The sequence below is a fragment of the Bidens hawaiensis genome, unplaced genomic scaffold (assembly GCF_021521415.1).
Source record: "Bidens hawaiensis isolate Kalapana, Puna unplaced genomic scaffold, B.hawaiensis_p1.1 tig00026342_1, whole genome shotgun sequence".
Lineage (NCBI taxonomy): Eukaryota > Viridiplantae > Streptophyta > Magnoliopsida > Asterales > Asteraceae > Bidens > Bidens hawaiensis.
The window spans coordinates 251,179-270,732 of record NW_027505068.1 but is presented as its reverse complement, the minus strand read 5'-3'; the positions used below and the strand labels follow the sequence as shown (position 1 = coordinate 270,732).

Below are 19,554 nucleotides of genomic sequence, written 5' to 3'. Positions count from 1 at the left end.
ACTGATTAGGGAAGACAAATTCAAGAATGATAACGCCAATTTTTTAAATATAAAAAAAAGAATTTAACAAACTTACTCCCAAAATAGAAAAACTCTTTTCTGGTACTCAAAGAGTAAGTGAGTTCCTCATGGATGGTACCAATGAAGAAACATGAGTTCAATCGCAGTCACAAAATGTATTTCCATAAATCGTGGCTAACTGAAAATTATGAATTCGAAAGTGAATGTGCCGTGATTTGCAAAACTAACAGCGTTGTTGCCTCTTTATTGGGAAAAATTGGGGGGGGGGGGGCTGTAATCATCATCTAAATATGGTAAGTTGTAAGTATGAGAGAGAGAGAGAGAGTCGAGTGAGTGTTTTTACCGTTTGGTGGAGTCTTGAACTTATAGCTGAAGGTATGAAATGTTCATTGAGCCACGTGTCACGGGAATATCCATCTTGTCCCCTCTGCAACCATCATCGTGGATGCAATTTTGCTCGTGGCCTCACTGTTCATTACCGTTGTCTCATTTGCGTGGCTATCACAATGATTCCATGTGTACATGTTGTGCCGGTGACGCTTTCACAATGATTTTTTATTTTGTAAAACTCTAGTACTAACGGTGATCTTAAATGTATCTATTTCTCTTTTGACCATTTAAGATCACACCTGAATCACATCAAGATACAAGAACATATTTCTTCAACAACCAAACCTAAAAGTTCTTAAATTTAAACAAATCTCATAATATATATAACTTTTTCCAAAATTTATTACACAATTACTCTTAAAAAAAACCAAATCTACAACTTGAATAAAACCCACATTCAACCAATCCAACCGCAGAGGGGTCAACTTTCACAAAATAATGTCATCCTCTACGAATGGGAACCCGCTGACGTGGTGGATAACCCGATCACCCCAAATAATATTATTATCTCCTCCTCCTCCTCCTCCTTCACCGTCTCATTCTCCCTAATAATAATAACATAACATGGAGATATCATTAAATCAAACCCTAATTTCTTCCAATTTCACCTCCAGATCTCTCCTATCCGCCAACAATGCATTCAATCTCAACTCTCCGCCGGTGCTCTGCCAACGCCGCCTCAAACTCGCCGTTGTTAGAGCCTCCGTCGCCGCCGTTGAGAAAAAAGTCGCTCTTGTTAGAATTGGCACCCGTGGAAGGTTGTAGTGTTACTGATAATTGTTGTTTTATGTTATTTGTTTTTAGTATTTAGCTTTTAGCTATGCAGTTAATGCGGAAAAATATCTGTGACTGATATTTGAGATATCGATAATTTTAATATCATGTAGAATTTATATATATATATATATATATATAGCAATTTAACACTAATAATTCAGTATACTCTCCTATCGTTAACATTTTAACATTTTGCAACTTACGAAATTCACTAACAATTGTAGCAAGTAGGAACTACTGATTAAGACTTAAAATAATACTAATATTTCACACTAAAAGTTGACAATTAAGAATTAAAAACTGATATTATTGCGAAAATCGGTGGTATATAGGTCAATATCACGATATTCTGACTGATATTCAGCTAGAGGTCCGGTAACAGCTATAGCATAGTTATTGACTGCATAGGTTTTAGGTTAAGATTTGAGTGATTGTTGATGAATGATGTGATGAGTTACCTGTAGGTTTTTCTGCTATTTTTTGTAATTAGGGCCAATTAGAATGTTAGTGATGGTACATTGATGAATTGCTTCAGTTGTTGCTGTTATATGCATCCGTGAACTGTTCAATGATAGGTTTGTTTATGTTCTTTCATCTAATAAACGAGTTCGTGAACCTTTGTTTATGTTCGTTCATTTACTTTCATTTATGTTTGGTCGTTTATATATCCGTTCAAAATTACTTGATTATGATTATCAAATTGAAATAAGTTTGATTTTTTGATATGTTTGTTTAAATTTGAAATATTTAACGTAATAATGATGGTATATTAGATTCTAAGTTGGATACCTACAGTTACTCTTTAACTCGTGTTGGTTAATGTTCATTTATGTACATTTGTATACGTTTATGTCCATGAACCATTCTTTTAGGACATTAACAAGCGAGAACATAAACAAACACGAAAGCACTCATTTTCTTAACAAGCAAACATAAAGTATAAAAACCCGTTCGTTTAAGTGCACGTGTCTGTTCGTTTTTGGCTAAAGTTAAATGAATGAACACGAACGCTCATTTACTATAATCAGTGTACATTTCTTGTGTACAACAGTCCATTAGCTCTCGCGCAAGCTTACGAGACACGCGATAAACTCATGGCCTCAAGCAGCGAGTTAGCAGAAGAAGGCGCAATTGAAATCGTGATAATTAAAACAACGGGCGATAAAATATTGAGTCAGCCACTTGCAGATATTGGTGGCAAGGGTTTGTTCACTAAAGAAATAGATGAGGCTCTTTTAAACAGTGAAATCGACATTGCTGTTCATTCAATGAAAGATGTTCCTACTTATCTCCCTGAAAAGACCATTTTGCCCTGCAATCTTCCACGTGAAGATGTTCGTGACGCGTTTATTTCATTGAATGCAACTTCATTAGCCGATCTTCCAGCTGGAAGTGTTGTTGGTACTGCATCACTTAGAAGAAAGTCTCAATTGCTTCATAGATATCCATCACTATCCGTAAGTCCTCCTGTATAAACAAAGTTTTTCTGTTAATCATTTTGATAATTTTCAAGTCAGATAATCTTTTTGGAATAATCAGTTTCATATTAGTTGCAACAATACTAAACTGATCATTTACTAAAATGGGTTAACCACTCAGATTTCGAGATTTTGAAAACCGTTTGGTTTCGTTTTTTTCGGTTCTGTTTCGGTTTTACCATCTGGGCTTGAAATTTTTGGGACGATAAAATTTTTGGCCCCAAACAATGAATTTGGGTCTAAATCTTTTTGTTAGTTAATAATCAATAGATTATTATACATTTGGGCTAAATTAGCTGGTTACTCTTTTTTAAATTCTTATAAATTACTTAATATAAGATAAAATATGAAACACCATAAATTCGTTTCTGTTCAGATTACATTTGGGCTTGAAAGTTTTGGGCTGGAAAAAGAATTTGGTCTTCAATTTTGGGCTTAAATCTTTGTTAAATAATGTTAAATGGATTATTGTACATTTGTGCTAAAATAATCGGGTTACGCTATCTATTAAATTCTTATAAGTTACTTAACATTCAAAATTAAAAACAAAAATCCATAAATATGGTTCGGTTCGGTTTAGATACATGCAAAACTGAAATCGAACTGAAAATCCAGTTTTTACGAAAAGTCGAAAACATAAAACCAAACTGTGTGTTTTTGTCCAGGTTCAGTTATTTTGGTTTCATGCATGCACCTATCACTTACAAGGCATGTAATTATCTTGATACCATTTGTATAACAAAAAATGTCATTTTGATCATTATATCTATAATTTCTCAAATAATGAAATAATGAAATAATTAAATTATTCTGATTGAATCACTTGTAGGTGCTCGAAAATTTTCGAGGCAATGTGCAAACTAGATTAAAGAAACTAAATGATGGTGTTGTTAATGCAACGTTATTAGCATTAGCGGGACTCAAACGGTTAAATATGACTGAACACGTCTCTTCTGTTCTTCCTATTGATGACATGCTACCGGCTGTTGCACAAGGTGCAATTGGAATTGCGTGTCGAAGTGATGATGATACGATGGTATGTTGCTGTTTTCTTCTTTTCTTCTCTCTTTTTAGTTTGTAACAAATGTAATTACTATAGTATTTTAAATAAAACTGATTTAAAAGGCAAATTAGATTTTAATAATCCAACTTATGGCAAATTGAATAAAAACCAATTTTATAGGTTATATTGATGGGAAAGGCAAAATGAGTTTAATTAATCCAAATCTTTATCATTTTACTTATTATTGTTTTAATTGTAAGGGTATTTTAGTCATTTCACACACGCTTAACTGGAAAAATTAATGTCATCCTTTCCAAGGACCTCCAAGGACCATCTGTGTTACACTTTATAAATATTGGGGAACACACATGTAACTTCTCAGACTTAAGGACCAAACTTGCAATATGATTTTTTATTGGTCAGTGAGTCATGATATAAATTATTAAAATTCAATTTACCTAAAGATAGACCTTGAACGTTTTTAACATGTTTGATAGTTATGAGATCAAATTGACTCATTTATAACTTATAAGTAAACATGCCAAAACGGTCACCTTTGCTTAAAATACTTCTGAGTTCTGACAAAATGTTATATTACTTTGCAGGCTAATTACATAGCAAAGCTGAACCATGAAGAAACAAGATTAGCGGTTGCGTGTGAACGGGCTTTTCTATTAACACTTGATGGATCTTGCAGAACACCAATAGCTGGATATGCTTGTAAAGATGAAGATGGCAATTGCCTCTTTAGAGGCTTGGTAGCCTCCCCTGATGGAACCAAAGGTAATAAAAATAATAAATAAATAAATAAAAACGCGTAGTATATGCTTGCATGATACTTGATAGCTTATGATTTTATATTGATTTCAGTGCTAGAAACTTCAAGAAAAGGATTGTATGCATATGAAGATATGATTCTGATGGGGAAGGATGCTGGTGAGGAATTGCTCTCACGTGCGGGTCCTGGTTTTTTTGATAGTTGAGAGGTCTTCAAATGCGGGTTTCTTTTGGCTAGCTTATGGTGAGTTGTTTCGATGTTTTACATCGTTCGTGTAATTTAATAATAGGATTTGATTTGTTGTATCGGTCGATTGATTAATACAAATAGTAGAGTGCTTAATTTTTGCATGATAGGATTTCTTGATTAGATAATAAGATAGTTTGGATTATAATTTTTTAAGTTGGCGTTTATATTATCTTTAACGCGTCAAACTGGTACAGTCCAAGTTCTTGGCTAAAGTTGAAAAGGGTCAACCGTCAACGAGACAAAATAACATGATGGGTGAATAGGGTAAATTGAAACATTTAGCTAAAATGAAAATATGTAGAATCTGTTGTGTTGATCAAACATGTGAAAGGCAGCCAAAAGTAAAATGTGTGAAACCTTTATATACTGAAGATTCGTTTATTAAGGATTGATAATACAGTTTTGTTTGTATAAATTGTCTAAATTCCGAAAAATAAAAGAAACGTTTTCGTCTATATATTTGCTGAACTTTAACCATACTTTGGATCGTTGTGGCCTTGTGGGTGAACTTTAGTTTTCTTCTGAGTTGGTTGAGTAGTTGTCAAGATCAATCCTATCTTCTTCAACCGAATCGTTTCTGTTGAACATCTGTTAAACAAGACATCAGCATTCAGAAGCTTGTAACATAGATCACAATATTGACTTTAAACCTGTGATGTCCTCCTCATGGATGCACACGAGATGCATGTATCACACTGCATTTACTACACCCCATTTGTTTAATTTGTGTTTTCAAATTATTTTAATTTATCTACATTTACTAAACAAAAAAGTGCAGCTAATAATACATACGTCAGGATCCATGCATCTAGTTTGGGTTATTCGGGTATACCCGAATGTGGGGACTTCAACCCAAATACCGACCCAAATGTTTGATCTCGGGTTAGGATTAGAAGTTTATTCGGGTCTTGGGTAGGTCGGGTTCGGTATTCGAGTGTGGTTAATAAACACACCCCTCGACTGAGCCAACTCTTATAGCTACAAAACTTTTATAATGCGGGTGTTTAGGATTTCTCATTTTTACCTCATTATCATTATGACTTATAACCTATTGAAAAGTTAAAAAAAAATGTTTGGGTTGAGAGGAAAATCTCGTCCAAGTTAGTAGACTTTGGGCCGGTCCGTCAAAAGCTCAGTTGTTTGACCCAGTGTTACAACTTGTTCTCTTTTCGACTTTAGTTTTAACAAGTTTACCACTGCTATAACAAGTTTAGTTGTAAGATTAAAGAAACTTGGCGATGGTTGAAAGAGATGGTAATAACAATACACATAATATGAATTATTGGGATACATTTACTCTTACGTTTTTACTATTTTGGAGACATGGTTTTATAATTGGTGTTGAAAATATGTGTCTATCCACACACATATATATAGCATAAACATCTTATTATACAATTTTTATTAATTAAACTTTACTAGAAAAGCAAATTAGAAAAAAAACTCTCATTTAATAAATAAATTACTTAATTACAACACTAGCTTGGTCTAGTAAGAAACGTGTATGCCTTAATGGCTTAATCAAATAATAATGAGTTATAGTCTCATATCAGACAATGTAAAAGGTTGAAGAAAATTAGTTATTCAAGAAAAAAAAATAAAAGAAAAATCCTAAATTGGTAATTCCACATGTTTATTTTTATTTTTTAAATTCTAGCGTTTATAAAAAGAAAAACAACATAACAGAATACCAAAACGACGTCGTGTTATAGCTCACCTTGTCTCTAATAATAAACCCCAAAACCTAAAACCCTAATTTCTTATTTTCTTTCTTCCTTCCTTCCTTCCGCCCATCTATTGTTCTTCGAGAACAACAATAATAATAAGAATGGGAATATTCGAAGCTTTCCGTGCAATCGGATACATAACCAGCAGCGTCCCATTCTCCGTTCAACGATTAGGCACCGAGACCTTCGTTACCGTCAGCGTCGGCAAGTCATGGCAGATTTACAACGTAATTATTATTATTATTATTATTTTCATACTTCATTTATATTATTATGTCAACTTTACATGCTTTAATTTCTATTATTACAGTGTGCCAAGCTCAATCTCGTTCTCGGTGGTACGTTTTGTGTTTCTACTTATATTATTGTTGTTATTATTATTATTATTATTATTATTATTATTATTATTATTATTCTGCTTATTGACCTTCAAAAATTGATGCAAATTGTACATTTGTATGTATCTTATAATTTATGTTCCTTTTGCAAAACTGTTGTTCGGGGTTAGTTACTGGTAGGTAGTGTTGTAGAACTCGCAAGGATCGGATTGGAATTTTATATCTAATTATTCTAATTTAAATTATTTGTATACACTCAATTTTCAAACTTTTTAATCGGATTAGAATTTTATGTCATTATTCAAAATTATATATGTGTACACTAAATTTTATATATAAGTTTTCTAACTTATTAATCGGATTAAATTAATATGTTTAAGTTTTTAAATATTTCAAAGTTCTTGACCGATTTTAACCAATTATTACAGATTAAGACCGAGGTCTGACCAATTTTGACTGACATCTGACCAAATTTTAACGATTTCGCTTGATTTGGTAGGCTTTGACCAACCACCGATTTTTAGGTCTGACTAGCTGAAATTGCACTGGTTAATCATCGATTAATCGGTGACTGATACCAATTTTTATAACATAGGTTATTGGATAGACAAAGTAACAACCATTCAGTGTATCTGTTTTACTATTTCTAATATTTGGACTTTCTATAAAGGTCCTCAACTTGCAAAGAAGATTCAGGCTCTTGCATCTTACCGCGACTACACATTTGCTGCGTATGGCAATGACATTGGTGTATTCAAGCGTGCACATCAGGTTCTCCAATCACCACTTTCATTTTGTACACATTCCACTTGTTTTAAATTACTTGTTTGAAACATGTACTCAAAATTTCTATTGTGCAATGTGCATACAACAGGTGGCTACATGGAGCAAACATAATGCAAAGGTTAACTTATTGCTTCTATTTGGAGAACACATTCTAAGTGTTGATGTTGAAGGAAACATGTTCATTTGGGCCTTTAAAGGAATTGAGGATAATCTATCTCCAGTTGGACATATTTTGCTAGATAGTGAATTCAAACCAAGTTGTATAATGCATCCGGATACTTACTTAAACAAGGTATCTGTTTAACTTCAAGGATTAATTTTTGTGTATATATATTCTTACAAACTTGAAAAGTATCATATATACCAAATTATAATGAATTTTTACTTAATGACTCTTCTACTACTTTTCATTATATATGTTTAAAGTTTTTAAATCCTATTATCTGTTTGGATTTTGATCAACAACAATGGTTTGCGAGTGATTGAACCATTGGCGCTGCTCTTTGTTCTTTTGACGGTAGATAATCGAACATGCAAATGGGTAAAAACAATTTAAGCTAAAAAATTAAAGTAAAAGATGGTCTATTAATGACATTTTTAAGTTTTAGAAAAATAAGGTTAAAGTGGTTATTTAAATTGCTTTTTATTAAGTAGATAGATATATTTGATATTTTTAACAACTTTGTAAGGGCATATATGATATTTTCCAAGTTTGTAGGGGTATATATGAAATTTCCTTGACTTCAGTCTTAGGAACATTTGTTTCCTGTAATTTTATTTATTACTTATTTAATGTCTGTGAACAGGTGATTCTTGGAGGTCAAGATGGTTCACTTCAACTTTGGAATATTAGCACAAAGAAAAAACTTTATGAGTTTAAAGGGTGGAAATCATCTATACATTGTTGTGTTTCTTCTCCTGCTTTAGATGTCATTGCTGTTGGTTGTGCTGATGGTAAGATTCATGTGCATGATATTCGTTTCGATGAAGAAAAAATTAGTTTTAGTCAATCTACAAGAGGTGCCGTGACTTCTTTATCGTTTAGAACAGGTATGATCTCATGCTTCACTGCACTTTCTTCTAGAAATTGGCAGTCTAGCTTATTGTCTTTTTGTAGTAACTCTTTTTTGATTTTTTCATCCTATATTTTTGTAATATCTAGTATGCTTGACTGTTTGAGAGCTCTATAATTTCTTGTCAAGTGACAATTTCACCTTATTTACAGATGGTCAACCGCTTCTAGCATCTGGAAGTTCATCTGGTGTTATAAGTATATGGAATCTTGAAAAAAGAAGACTCCAATCTGTTATTAGAGATGCTCATGATAGCTCTGTAATTTCATTGCATTTCTTTGCTAATGAACCTGTGTTAATGAGTACATCTGCAGATAACTCTATAAAGGTTAAACATGAAACACTACATGCTCTATGATCTTATGTTATGTTGTGTTTTTATTAATTAATAATATATTATCTTTTATTGTAGATGTGGATTTTTGATACAACTGATGGTGACCCTCGTTTGCTGAGGTTTAGAAGTGGGCATAGTGCACCTCCTCTTTGTATCAAGTAATATGGCTACATTGTTTAATTTTTTTAATGTTGTAGAAGTTGCTAGGCACTAGTCGGGAGGGGGTAGGGATTGATTGGGATTTTAATCGGATTGGAATTCTCATTTTTCAAATATATATACAAAAATTGTATATAATTTTCCAATTTTGACCAAAATTTTAACCGAAATTCTACCAATTTTGATATTTTTTAACTGATTTTTGACCGATTTTGAGACTACTGTATATTTGGAGCAATTTGGGGAAATCTCTTCGGTCAGGTACCGATTTGTTGTGGATTAATCGGCGCCTAGGCGCTATTTTACAACCCTATTTTTTGTGTGTTTTTACATCTATAATGTCAGAGAATGCTGATTTTTTGAGAGTTTGCAGATTCTATGCTAATGGGAGACACATTCTGTCTGCTGGTCAAGATCGTGCTTTCCGCCTCTTTTCTGTTATTCAGGTTGAATATCTTTGTTAGAACACTCCATATAGTATTCATAATGCTATAACCCACTCCAAATATATAATACCTTATTTGAAATCAGACATTTAAGCTTTCTAGCAAAGTGATATTTTGGAATCTTATGGCTTATTTCTGTTGAAACTAGGATCAACAAAGTAGAGAGCTTTCTCAACGTCACGTAACAAAAAGAGCAAAGAAACTCAAATTGAAGGTATGATTATTATGAGCTAGTACTTTTGTACATACTATGTAACATTAACATGTAAAATGCTAGATATTAATGTTTTCTTCTTACATTCTCATAATTGTCTTACTTTTCAGGAAGAAGAAATTAAATTAAAGCCCGTGATTGCATTTGATGTTGGTATATTTTCTATTAATCATATGCTCAAATTTATTTTTCTTTTATATATTTTTTATCTCAATTTGGTATGTTTTTTAATCTTATATTTAATTTTTTGTTTAATCTTTTAGCTGAAATTAGAGAACGGGATTGGTCCAATGTAGTCACATGCCATATGGATACACCACATGCATACGTTTGGAGACTACAAAATTTTGTTCTTGGTGAGCATATATTGACACCTACAACAGATATTCAAGCCCCTGTAAAGGTTATTATTTCGATCCAAATTTTTTGTTTTTTAACGAATATATTTAAGAAACATGTTTAGTTAAACATATTTTTATTTGATGACAGGCGTGTGCTATCAGTACATGTGGCAATTTTGCTATAGTAGGCACAGCAGCTGGGTGGATTGAAAAGTTTAATCTTCAATCAGGCATGAGCCGTGGGTCTTATGTTGATGTTTTAGGAAAAAGAAACTTGGCTCATGATGGTGAGGTAGTTGGTGTTGCGTGCGATTCAACAAACTCGCTAATGATCAGTGCTGGATATAATGGGGATATTAAAGTATGTACAGATTGGTTTTTGTTCTTTCATGATTTATTTTTTTTGTTGTGACATTATATTAATGTACTAGACAATATGTTCTGTTACAGGTTTGGAGTTTTAAACGACGTGAGATGAAATCAAAGTTGGAAGTTGGCTGCAATGTGGTCAAGATTATTTACAATCGTTCTAATGGTAAGCTTTTTATTATTTATGTTTTTTTTAATTTACATTTATCGTACACATACATTAGAAGCAAAAAATGAACCTGACAATTGTGTCAGGAAACGGGTTGAAATTGGGAAGTTTTTAGTGTGGATTCACACATGCGGTTTGTCTTGTGTTGACTTGTCAATGCTTTTGTCATTTTTTTATTGAATTAATAATATTCTAGTTTTACCTGGAACAAAATTGATGTTTTAAGCAATTAAGCATTTGAAATAATGGTGTTTTTACGTTTTAGTTTGATTTGTGCGATTTTAGCAAAGTTTATATTTTTACTAGTTTGACCTAGGCTTGTAAATGAACTGGACGATTAGTGATGTGTTTGGCAGAAATTTTGTTTATGTTCATTTATTTAATGAACAAAGTAGCAAACGAACATGAACAATCTTTTTAAGTTAGTTAAACGAACAAGCCTGAACAAGTGTCTCCTTCGTTTATGTTTGTGGATGTTCATTTACATTTGTTCATGTTTGCTTGTTATATATTTATTAACAAGTTTTTAGCTCATTACAAATCAGTCTAGTTTTATGAAACTAAATATCATCAAATACAATTTAGTCTAGGTTTATTAGTTCTTTTGGTCCAACATATTGATGTTCATGTTTACCTTCAATTAGCAGTCGCTTCGTTAAGTTTGTTCATTTAATGTTTAGTTATGTTTGTTCTCTGACATTCGCGAACTGTTTGTCTATACTGTTAACAAACGAATGAACATAAACAAACGAACAAGAAACTCCGTTCGATCGTTTGCTTGGCTAAAGTTAAACAAACGAACATGAACATGCTCCGTGCTGTTTGTTCTGATCGTGTACATGCCTAGTTTGACCCATTGGAGATTAAGAGCACAATCGAATTTGTTTCATTATTATAAAACTGCTAAAATTGCCACAATTAATGGCGACACTGTTTTAATGTTTCAGGTCTTTTGGCTACTGTAACGGATGATCTAATCATCCGTATCTTTGACATTGTTGCATTAAAACTAGTCAGGAAGTTTGAAGGTCACACTGACAGAATCACCGACATTTGTTTTAGCGAGGATGGAAAATGGCTGATGTCATCAAGCATGGATGGCACTCTTAGAATTTGGGATGTTATTTTAGCTAGACAGATTGATGCAATACATGTTGACGTATCTATAACCGCCTTATCCTTGTCACCAAACATGGATGTTTTGGCAACCTCTCATGTTGATCAGAACGGCGTCTATTTATGGTAAACCCCTACTTCTGTTTTAAATGTTCATTTTAGGGTTGCAAATGAGCCAAGCTACTCATGAGCTACTTGAGATCGGCTTGCTAAAATTTTGAACCGAGCAAATAAGCCCTAGATCAAGCCTAGAAAGTGTTTGTTAAACGAGCTCAAAAGTCAAGCCTGAGCTTCACTTTTTGCTCCCGAGTAGAGGCCTGTGAGCCTAAACGGGCCCATTATTTGTATAGTTTATATTAGATGTGTTAAAACATATTTTTGTATATTAATAGTTATTACACATTATTAGGATGAAAATAACCATATAATATATTATGATACATAGGATCATTTCCGAACTTACTAAAAATACAAGAACTCTAAAAAGCTAGTCATTTTATTCATTTGTTTTCTTTGAAGGTTGTCATATTTACATGTAATTTTATGATTACATATGCATGTTGTTGCACATATATGTAAATTGGTGATTACACATGTAATTGGTTATTACATGTGTAAACTTGTGATTCAATATATGTAATAAAATATTACGGATACTAAGTGACAAAACTACCCTCAAATAATACTGAATTTATGAAATCGATAAATAAATAAAATGATTAGTTGTTAGGTGTTCTTGAATTTCTTATGGGTGTGTGTGTGTTTGTGATTGTATTTAGTGTTTGGTTATTATGAAACATAAAAATACTGAGAAGTTAGCGGGTCCATCCGACCGGAATTGCTTGAGCATTTCTATAACGGGGCGTTTTCATCCAAACAATTTTGATCCATTAGTGAACCCGCTTTTGTTGCCACGTTGCTTGTAAAGCAAGTTAATGTCTGAATTTATTTTTGATCTTGTTAGGGTAAATCAGGCAATGTTTTCTGGAGCCACAAATATTGATTCATATGGAAGCGGGAATCAAGTTGTGAATGTAAAGTTGCCTTCAATCTCTTCTGGAAAAGAAGCTTCTACAGATGATGCTGATTCTGATAAGCCTGCTTTAGCCCAGGCCCAGACCCAAACCCAAACCCAGACTCAGCCCATAACACTGCTGGACAAACAAATCACGGATCTAGTCACACTTTCATTGCTTCCTAAAAGCCAGTGGCAAAGCTTGATCAACCTGGATATCATAAAGGTATTGTTTCATTAACGCGCTTAAGATATTGTTTCATCACTTTCATGTGATAATTTGATAATAATTGTTTTGTATATTTCAGGAACGAAACAAGCCCATTGAGCCACCAAAAAAGCCCGAAAAAGCACCTTTCTTTTTACCTTCTATCCCATCTTTTTCTGGAGAGATAGTATTCAAGGCGAGCGAACCAACCGATGAGGAAAAGCTGATACAAGATGACAAATTCGGCAAAGTTATGGATTTGCAATCGTCGCTTTTTGTTCAGTTTTTGCAGACATCAGATGAGATGAAAAACTGTAAGTGAAGAACGGGTCGAATAATGTGCGGAACACAAACTATTAAACGAATGAAATTTTCTTGTTCGTGCTTGTGTCTGTGTTCGTTTGCTAACAGTATAAACGAACTGTTCATGAACGTAACCAAACATAAACAAGCGATCATAATTGAGCTAATGAGCGAACATTAATTAAAAATAAACGTGAACAGCAATCCGCTGAGACTAAAAAAATTAATAAAACATTTAAACTAGACAAAATTGTAAAGGTCCTAAAGTTCAAATGTAACTAACAAAACATAAACGAATGAATATCTATATGATCGTTCACTAACATGAATAAATGAACATGACACCTTTCATGTACATTCGTTTAACTAAATGATAAAAAATGTTCGTGTTCGTTCGGTTGATTGAACGTTCAGTTAGTCTACAAGCCTACCTATTAATGATTATAACATTTGGTTGTTTTATAATATGAGATTTTTGTGATTTTTGTGAATATACAGTTGAGGCGTTTACCGATTATCTGAAAAGTTTATCTTCTTCAACATTGGATGTGGAACTAAGGATGCTTCTGATTATCGATGATGAAGATGACCAAGAGCCTGAAAAGAGACCCGAGTTGATTATTCTTGAACGTTTACTCGATTATTTCATACATGAAATCTCACACAGAAATAACTTTGAGTTCATACAGGCTTTGATTCGGTTGTTTTTGAAGGTATGAACTTTTATTAGACTCGTTACATATCATAGTCAGTTTTTGTTGCGTTGATTCGATTCGTTTAGGTCGGTTTTGTGTTGATTAATATTAATATTTGGTGTTTTTGTTTGTGGCAGATACATGGTGAAACTATAAGAAGGCAATCAAAGTTACAAGCAAAGGCTCAGAAGCTTTTAGAAGCTCAATCTGGTGTTTGGCAAAAGTTAGATGGATTGTTTCAGAGTACCAGATGCATGGTCACATTTCTTAGCAACTCACAGTTTTGATCTTGTTTACATGTATCGGTTTTTCGTGCTATATCGGTTTACGAGAGTTTTGTATTCTGTTTAAAGGAACATCGTGTAGAAATTACTTTTGATTCTTAAATTATTTACTTTCAAAATTGCTAGACACCATTCACTCAGACTTTACTTACCAAACAATAATTTGCATGCCAAAAAGTAGGGTGTACATTTTGAGGTGTTTTACGTTTAGAGACGGACAGAAAGACGAAGCTAGAAAACTTCTACCAGCGCTGGAACAGAGGTGAGAAGAGTGTCCGGTCTTTCCACACTTGAAACATACATTCATTCTCACCTTGCACTCAGCCAGGTGATTAGTATCACACTTATATTCGTCCATGTTCTCCACCTTCACCTTTGAGTCCTACTCCATCTCAACTTTAACAACAGAATAATATAACCGCACGGATAGCAACCAACGAGAATGAGATTGGGCTTCGCAGACTGTCAAAAGAGAAATCAAATATGTTCATATCGTAAATGAATAGAAAATAGACGGAGTTATTGATTTTGATGAAATTGGTAACAATAAAGAAACTTTATTGTTGTATACATTTACTTAGATGACTTCAAACATGAGAATTTATATTATTAGATTATATGTGAAAATTGTTGATGTCATGTAGGAAAACTATCACCTTCAGATGCATTTTTCCATTAAAAGTATATCTTAGTTAGAGTAGTTTATTATTAAAACTAAAAAAATAATTGAGGAAGAGAATAGAATGTTCAGATAGTTGGTTAAAATTAAAGAAACATATATTTATGTATAATATATTAACGCTATTGGTTAAATACTGTCTCCTATTAAATAACGAGTGGGCTCTTGTGTTATATTAAAATATAATTTAAATAACATAACAATAAATGTATAAACCCAATGATAGCTGGACAAATATACGGGTTCCTTTATATCAAGTCATGTCATATAATTATTTTTATTAGTTTTAATAAGCAACTACTAAGACCATCTCCAATAATTTTGGTTCAAACTAGCCATATCACTGCTAAATCAGTTTTCTTAAAAATCACCTTTTTTACTCCAACAATGCGCATTCTCAAACCATCTTTACATTTCCACATCATCACTTTTATATTTATTTTCAAATAAGAATTTCACAATACTATAAAATATATAATCAATTTTATGAACATACTTCTTGCGGATCGCTCGCATATGAACCCGAAGAGACTAGCGATTCACAAGAAAATATTTAACAGTTAAACTTGTCATTACGTAAAAAATAGACATACAAAAAAATACATATTTGTATATATGTATAATATTTTAATATATTTTATAAATATAAATATGGTGTGTGTGTGTATGTGTGTGGTGAAAGATGTGATGTTGGGGGCCCACAATTGATGGTTTTTAGTGGTTTGAAAAACCAAACTTGAAACATTGGTTTTTGGTTCAAACCAAGCTCTTCAATGGTTTCTTGGTTTTTAGGTTGGTTTAAACCAAACAAAAACCGCCAATGGAGATACTCTAAGGGGGGAAGGGGTGGTGGTATTTTCCTCACACACCACACCCAATGATCACCAACCCCAAATCCATCACATTTGATGGAATTTCGTAGAGGTGGTGGTGTGGTGTGGTGTGGTGTGGTGTGGGGTGGTGTGATAGGGATTTTTTTATTTTTTTTGTATTTTTACAACTTAAAAACTAAAAACAATATTTTACTAGAACTTAAAAAATAAAAACAATATTTTACAAGAACATAATTCAACTTAAAAATTAGAATTAAAAAATAAAAGTTACAATAAACGTCTACTCCTCATCTGAATCCAGAAATTCCAAAGCTAAAGAACCTATAAGCTCAATTAGATCCCATCTCAACCGATGGTGAATATCTTCATCCCTCAAGTCTAATTGCACATCATCGGGAACGGGAACTTGAGTAGGAGGATCCGGTACCCAATCTGGAGAAATTGCATTGTGTAATATGATGCATGCATACACGTAGCTAGAGATCGTGGCTTTTTTCATTGCACGAACCGGTCGACTAAGTATGCACCATATACCCTTTAAAACACCGAAAGCTCTCTCGACATCTTTTCTTGTCGATTTTTGCAACTTCTTGAACGCCTTTTCAATTTTCTTGACAGGAAACGAAAAAGCTTTCACAAAAACAGACCATTGCGGGTAGATACCATCGACAAGATAGTAGCCACGTCTGTAATATCTCCCGTTAACAAAATACGGACAGGAAGGTGTGGTACCATTTGTTACGCTCTGAAACAACGGTGACGTGTACAGAACAATGATGTCGTTGTTTGAGCCGGGAACACCAAAATAAGAATGCCAAAACCATAAATCATTTGACGCAACCGCTTCAAGTGAGATGGTCGGTCGTTTGATATCACCCATAACATACGCTCCTCGCAACTCCCGTGGACAATTCCTCCATTCGATATGTGTACAATCGATGCTACCGAGCATCCCTGGTAAATGCCATCTAGCCTCGTGCGCGGCGTAAAGACGTGTAATGTCGTGTCTTGTTGGTTTTCGTAGAAACTCTTTGCCATACAATTTAATAATCACGTTACAAAAGAATTGTAAACATTCACGTGAAGTTCTCTTAGACATTTGTAAGTATTCATCGAATTGGTCGGGTGGGTTACCTGTCGCTAATTGACGAATAGCGGATGTGCATTTTTGAAGCGCCGTAAAACTTTGTTTGCCACTCGCGTCGTAAGATTCTTGAAACCATTCTTCTTTTGCTTCGACGTCGGTTACAATCTTTAAAAATAAATATTTCGGTAAAGGAAAGTGTTCCCTAAACGTCTCGTCATTGTATTCCGGCTCCTCCACAAAATAGTCGTTCATTAGCACTTCGTGGGCATGTATACGATCACGCTCCACCATTTTTTTCTTTGGACGGCTTGGGCCTTCAAGTTCGTTATATAACAACGGGAACCATTCGAGAATGTTATCGTCCGAAGACGAAGAGCTATCGGCGTCTAAGGGAACCAAGTCTTTCAGAAATTCCATATTATTTTGTTGTGAATGAAGGGGAAGATTGAGAGTGTTTTGAGTTGGATTTGGTTATGTTTTGGTTTTATATTGGTTATTTTTTTTTATTTAACCCCCCCCCCCCCCCAAACGGCTCCCTCCCCCTAACGGTCATATTTTCCTCGAAATCTCCCCCCTCACTTGCGTGATAGCCGTCATGCACAACTCCCCCCATCATACGTGATGAGGGACCGGCGGCGGTGTGCGTGAGTTCATCACGCGTGATGGACTCCCCCTCACGCACCAGCCTGCCTCCCCTGAGATATACATACTTTTAATGGAAAAATACATCTGAAGGTGATAAGTTTTCCAACATGACATCAACAATTTTCACATATAATGTATATAATTTCTCATCTTGATTACAATACTCTATCTTTCTAAGTCATTTAAGCAAATGTATACAACTTTACACGACAATAGCTCGTCTGAAAATAACACTTGACAAGTGCATGTAGTCGTGTATTATAAAAACTAGTGATTTGCCTTAGTGAGCATATATCTTGAGTCAACTTAGGACGAGTTAAGCCAGACATATATATATATATATATATATATAAAAGTTTTCATTAAACATGCAATGAGTTGTATCATGAAATGAAGAAACGGGCGGGAACAAGAAAATGCTATTTATAAAATGGCGTTTTTTAAAATATTCTTAAAAAACTAAAGTAAGTCAAATTAGTTTTATATTACATCAATAGTTTAATAGATGTAGGTAGATGTGACAATTTTTTAAAGCTCCGGTTATTCACACACCCTTTGACTTATCCACACACCTTTGGACTCCATATGATCATATGGATCTTATATGATCGTATAAGACTACAGAATTTGTCAGCTTTTCACAGCCTTTATCTGCTGTCCAGGAACATTTCATACGATAGTAAGACAACTATATGATCATATGAGGTTTTTTCTACAACCAATTCACAACTTTGAAGACCGTATCAACTTTGGGTTTGTGAGTTTTTTAAACAACCAACAACTATACGATCTTTTTTTAGGGTGTGTGAGTTTTGAGAAAGGGTATAACTTTGAAGATGCATGTGTTAACTACCCGTTTTGAGAAAGCTATGACTTTGTATCGTGTCATTGCGTAAAACGAGAGTAAGTATGTACGGAATTTTATATCATATTTCATGTAGCAACCATATCCGTTTATCATCACATTTTTTTAACACACACGGTTCAACTCAATCGATTCTAGTTTTTGGTTTCCATAGTATGACTTCCAGTTAAACTCCGTACATCTGCACGCTAGTGCACTGTTGTACATCACGTGAGGTTCCATACGATCGTATACCTCCTATACGATCGTGTTTATGGGTGAGTTTTTAGAGATAGTATATTAATATCATGACCCTTTCTTAAAAACTGATAAATACCGGCCCGTTGAGATAGGGGTAGGTGATGTTTATTAGAAGACTTTAGCCTCCCCATAAAACATGTATGACAATTGACAACTCTAACCAATGCTCCAATTCAATGAAAGTCACTTTATTAAGTTTTGCTTTTCAAGCATTCAGCTTTTCAGCCTTTTTGGTACGAAAGAGTTTGATTAGTTTTGTAAATAGTTTTCCAATATTATATTATAATTATATATTTTATTAACTTATACTAACTACAATTAGTGCGCCCTTCCTTGAATTATTCGGTCATGCAATACTTATTGAAGACAAAGAACCAAATGCATTTCGCATCATGATTCGGTTCCACTGAACACTCACCCAATCTTGCTTGAAAACGGAGTGCGGAGCATAGGTGGCAAGCAGTTATATGTATACGGTGCTTTACTCGTAGACGCATCCGCTTTGATTCATGCAGCTACTATGGTAACAGCTGGCGTTTTCATGATAGCAAGGTGCCCAGAATTTGCCGGAACTATTCCAGTGAGCCCCCCTATAGTGAACAAAAAGCTTTCCCCCTTCGGTCGTAGATGTAACACCCCGACCAATGGCGGATTATACATCGGGGCGCCACGTATTGTTTCATTACTCGTGACACTATTTGGGTGTCAATATTTAATAAATACATCTACCGCGCACGCGCAACACAATTTCACGAAGTAACATAAAATTAATCATATCATAACTCAAAATATTCAAATAACATAAACTTGTCTTTTACATTTTAAACTAGGTCCAAAAGAAAAGAAAACATCCTATGTGTCCTCAAGCTTCCAGAAACAGCTACAGCAAACCTGAACGTGTGTTAAAATAAAACGTCAACACTTGCGTG

At 33.9% G+C, this 19,554-nt stretch overlaps 2 protein-coding genes across 2 annotated transcripts; both read left to right on the top strand.

The window, feature by feature from the left end:
• The first annotated feature begins 824 nt into the window (after positions 1-824).
• Positions 825-4,841, top strand: LOC143610446 (porphobilinogen deaminase, chloroplastic-like). The gene is made up of 5 exons (XM_077084929.1): positions 825-1,169; positions 2,240-2,645; positions 3,496-3,702; positions 4,275-4,452; positions 4,540-4,841. Exons 1-5 carry the CDS (start codon positions 976-978, stop codon positions 4,650-4,652), a joined length of 1,098 nt encoding a protein of 365 aa, XP_076941044.1. The 5' UTR covers positions 825-975; the 3' UTR covers positions 4,653-4,841.
• A 1,670-nt stretch (positions 4,842-6,511) lies between these two features.
• Positions 6,512-14,425, top strand: LOC143610452 (uncharacterized). Its single transcript, XM_077084934.1, has 18 exons — positions 6,512-6,650; positions 6,734-6,761; positions 7,432-7,532; positions 7,636-7,839; positions 8,354-8,597; positions 8,773-8,948; positions 9,033-9,115; positions 9,490-9,562; positions 9,711-9,776; positions 9,887-9,929; positions 10,040-10,179; positions 10,266-10,478; positions 10,568-10,652; positions 11,603-11,897; positions 12,736-13,012; positions 13,095-13,308; positions 13,796-14,010; positions 14,130-14,425. Exons 1-18 carry the CDS (start codon positions 6,525-6,527, stop codon positions 14,277-14,279), a joined length of 2,733 nt encoding a protein of 910 aa, XP_076941049.1. The 5' UTR covers positions 6,512-6,524; the 3' UTR covers positions 14,280-14,425.
• The last annotated feature ends 5,129 nt before the right edge of the window (positions 14,426-19,554 follow it).

Excerpts from the sequence above, each read along its gene's own strand:
- LOC143610446 (XM_077084929.1), top strand. The coding sequence starts at position 976 with ATGGAGATATCATTAAATCAAACCCTAATTTCTTCCAATTTCACCTCC. Across the intron at positions 2,646-3,495 it reads ATAGATATCCATCACTATCC|GTGCTCGAAAATTTTCGAGG; the intron begins GTAAGTCCTCCT and ends AATCACTTGTAG. Across the intron at positions 3,703-4,274 it reads GAAGTGATGATGATACGATG|GCTAATTACATAGCAAAGCT; the intron begins GTATGTTGCTGT and ends ATTACTTTGCAG.
- LOC143610452 (XM_077084934.1), top strand. The coding sequence starts at position 6,525 with ATGGGAATATTCGAAGCTTTCCGTGCAATCGGATACATAACCAGCAGC. Across the intron at positions 9,563-9,710 it reads GCCTCTTTTCTGTTATTCAG|GATCAACAAAGTAGAGAGCT; the intron begins GTTGAATATCTT and ends TGTTGAAACTAG. Across the intron at positions 14,011-14,129 it reads TGATTCGGTTGTTTTTGAAG|ATACATGGTGAAACTATAAG; the intron begins GTATGAACTTTT and ends TGTTTGTGGCAG.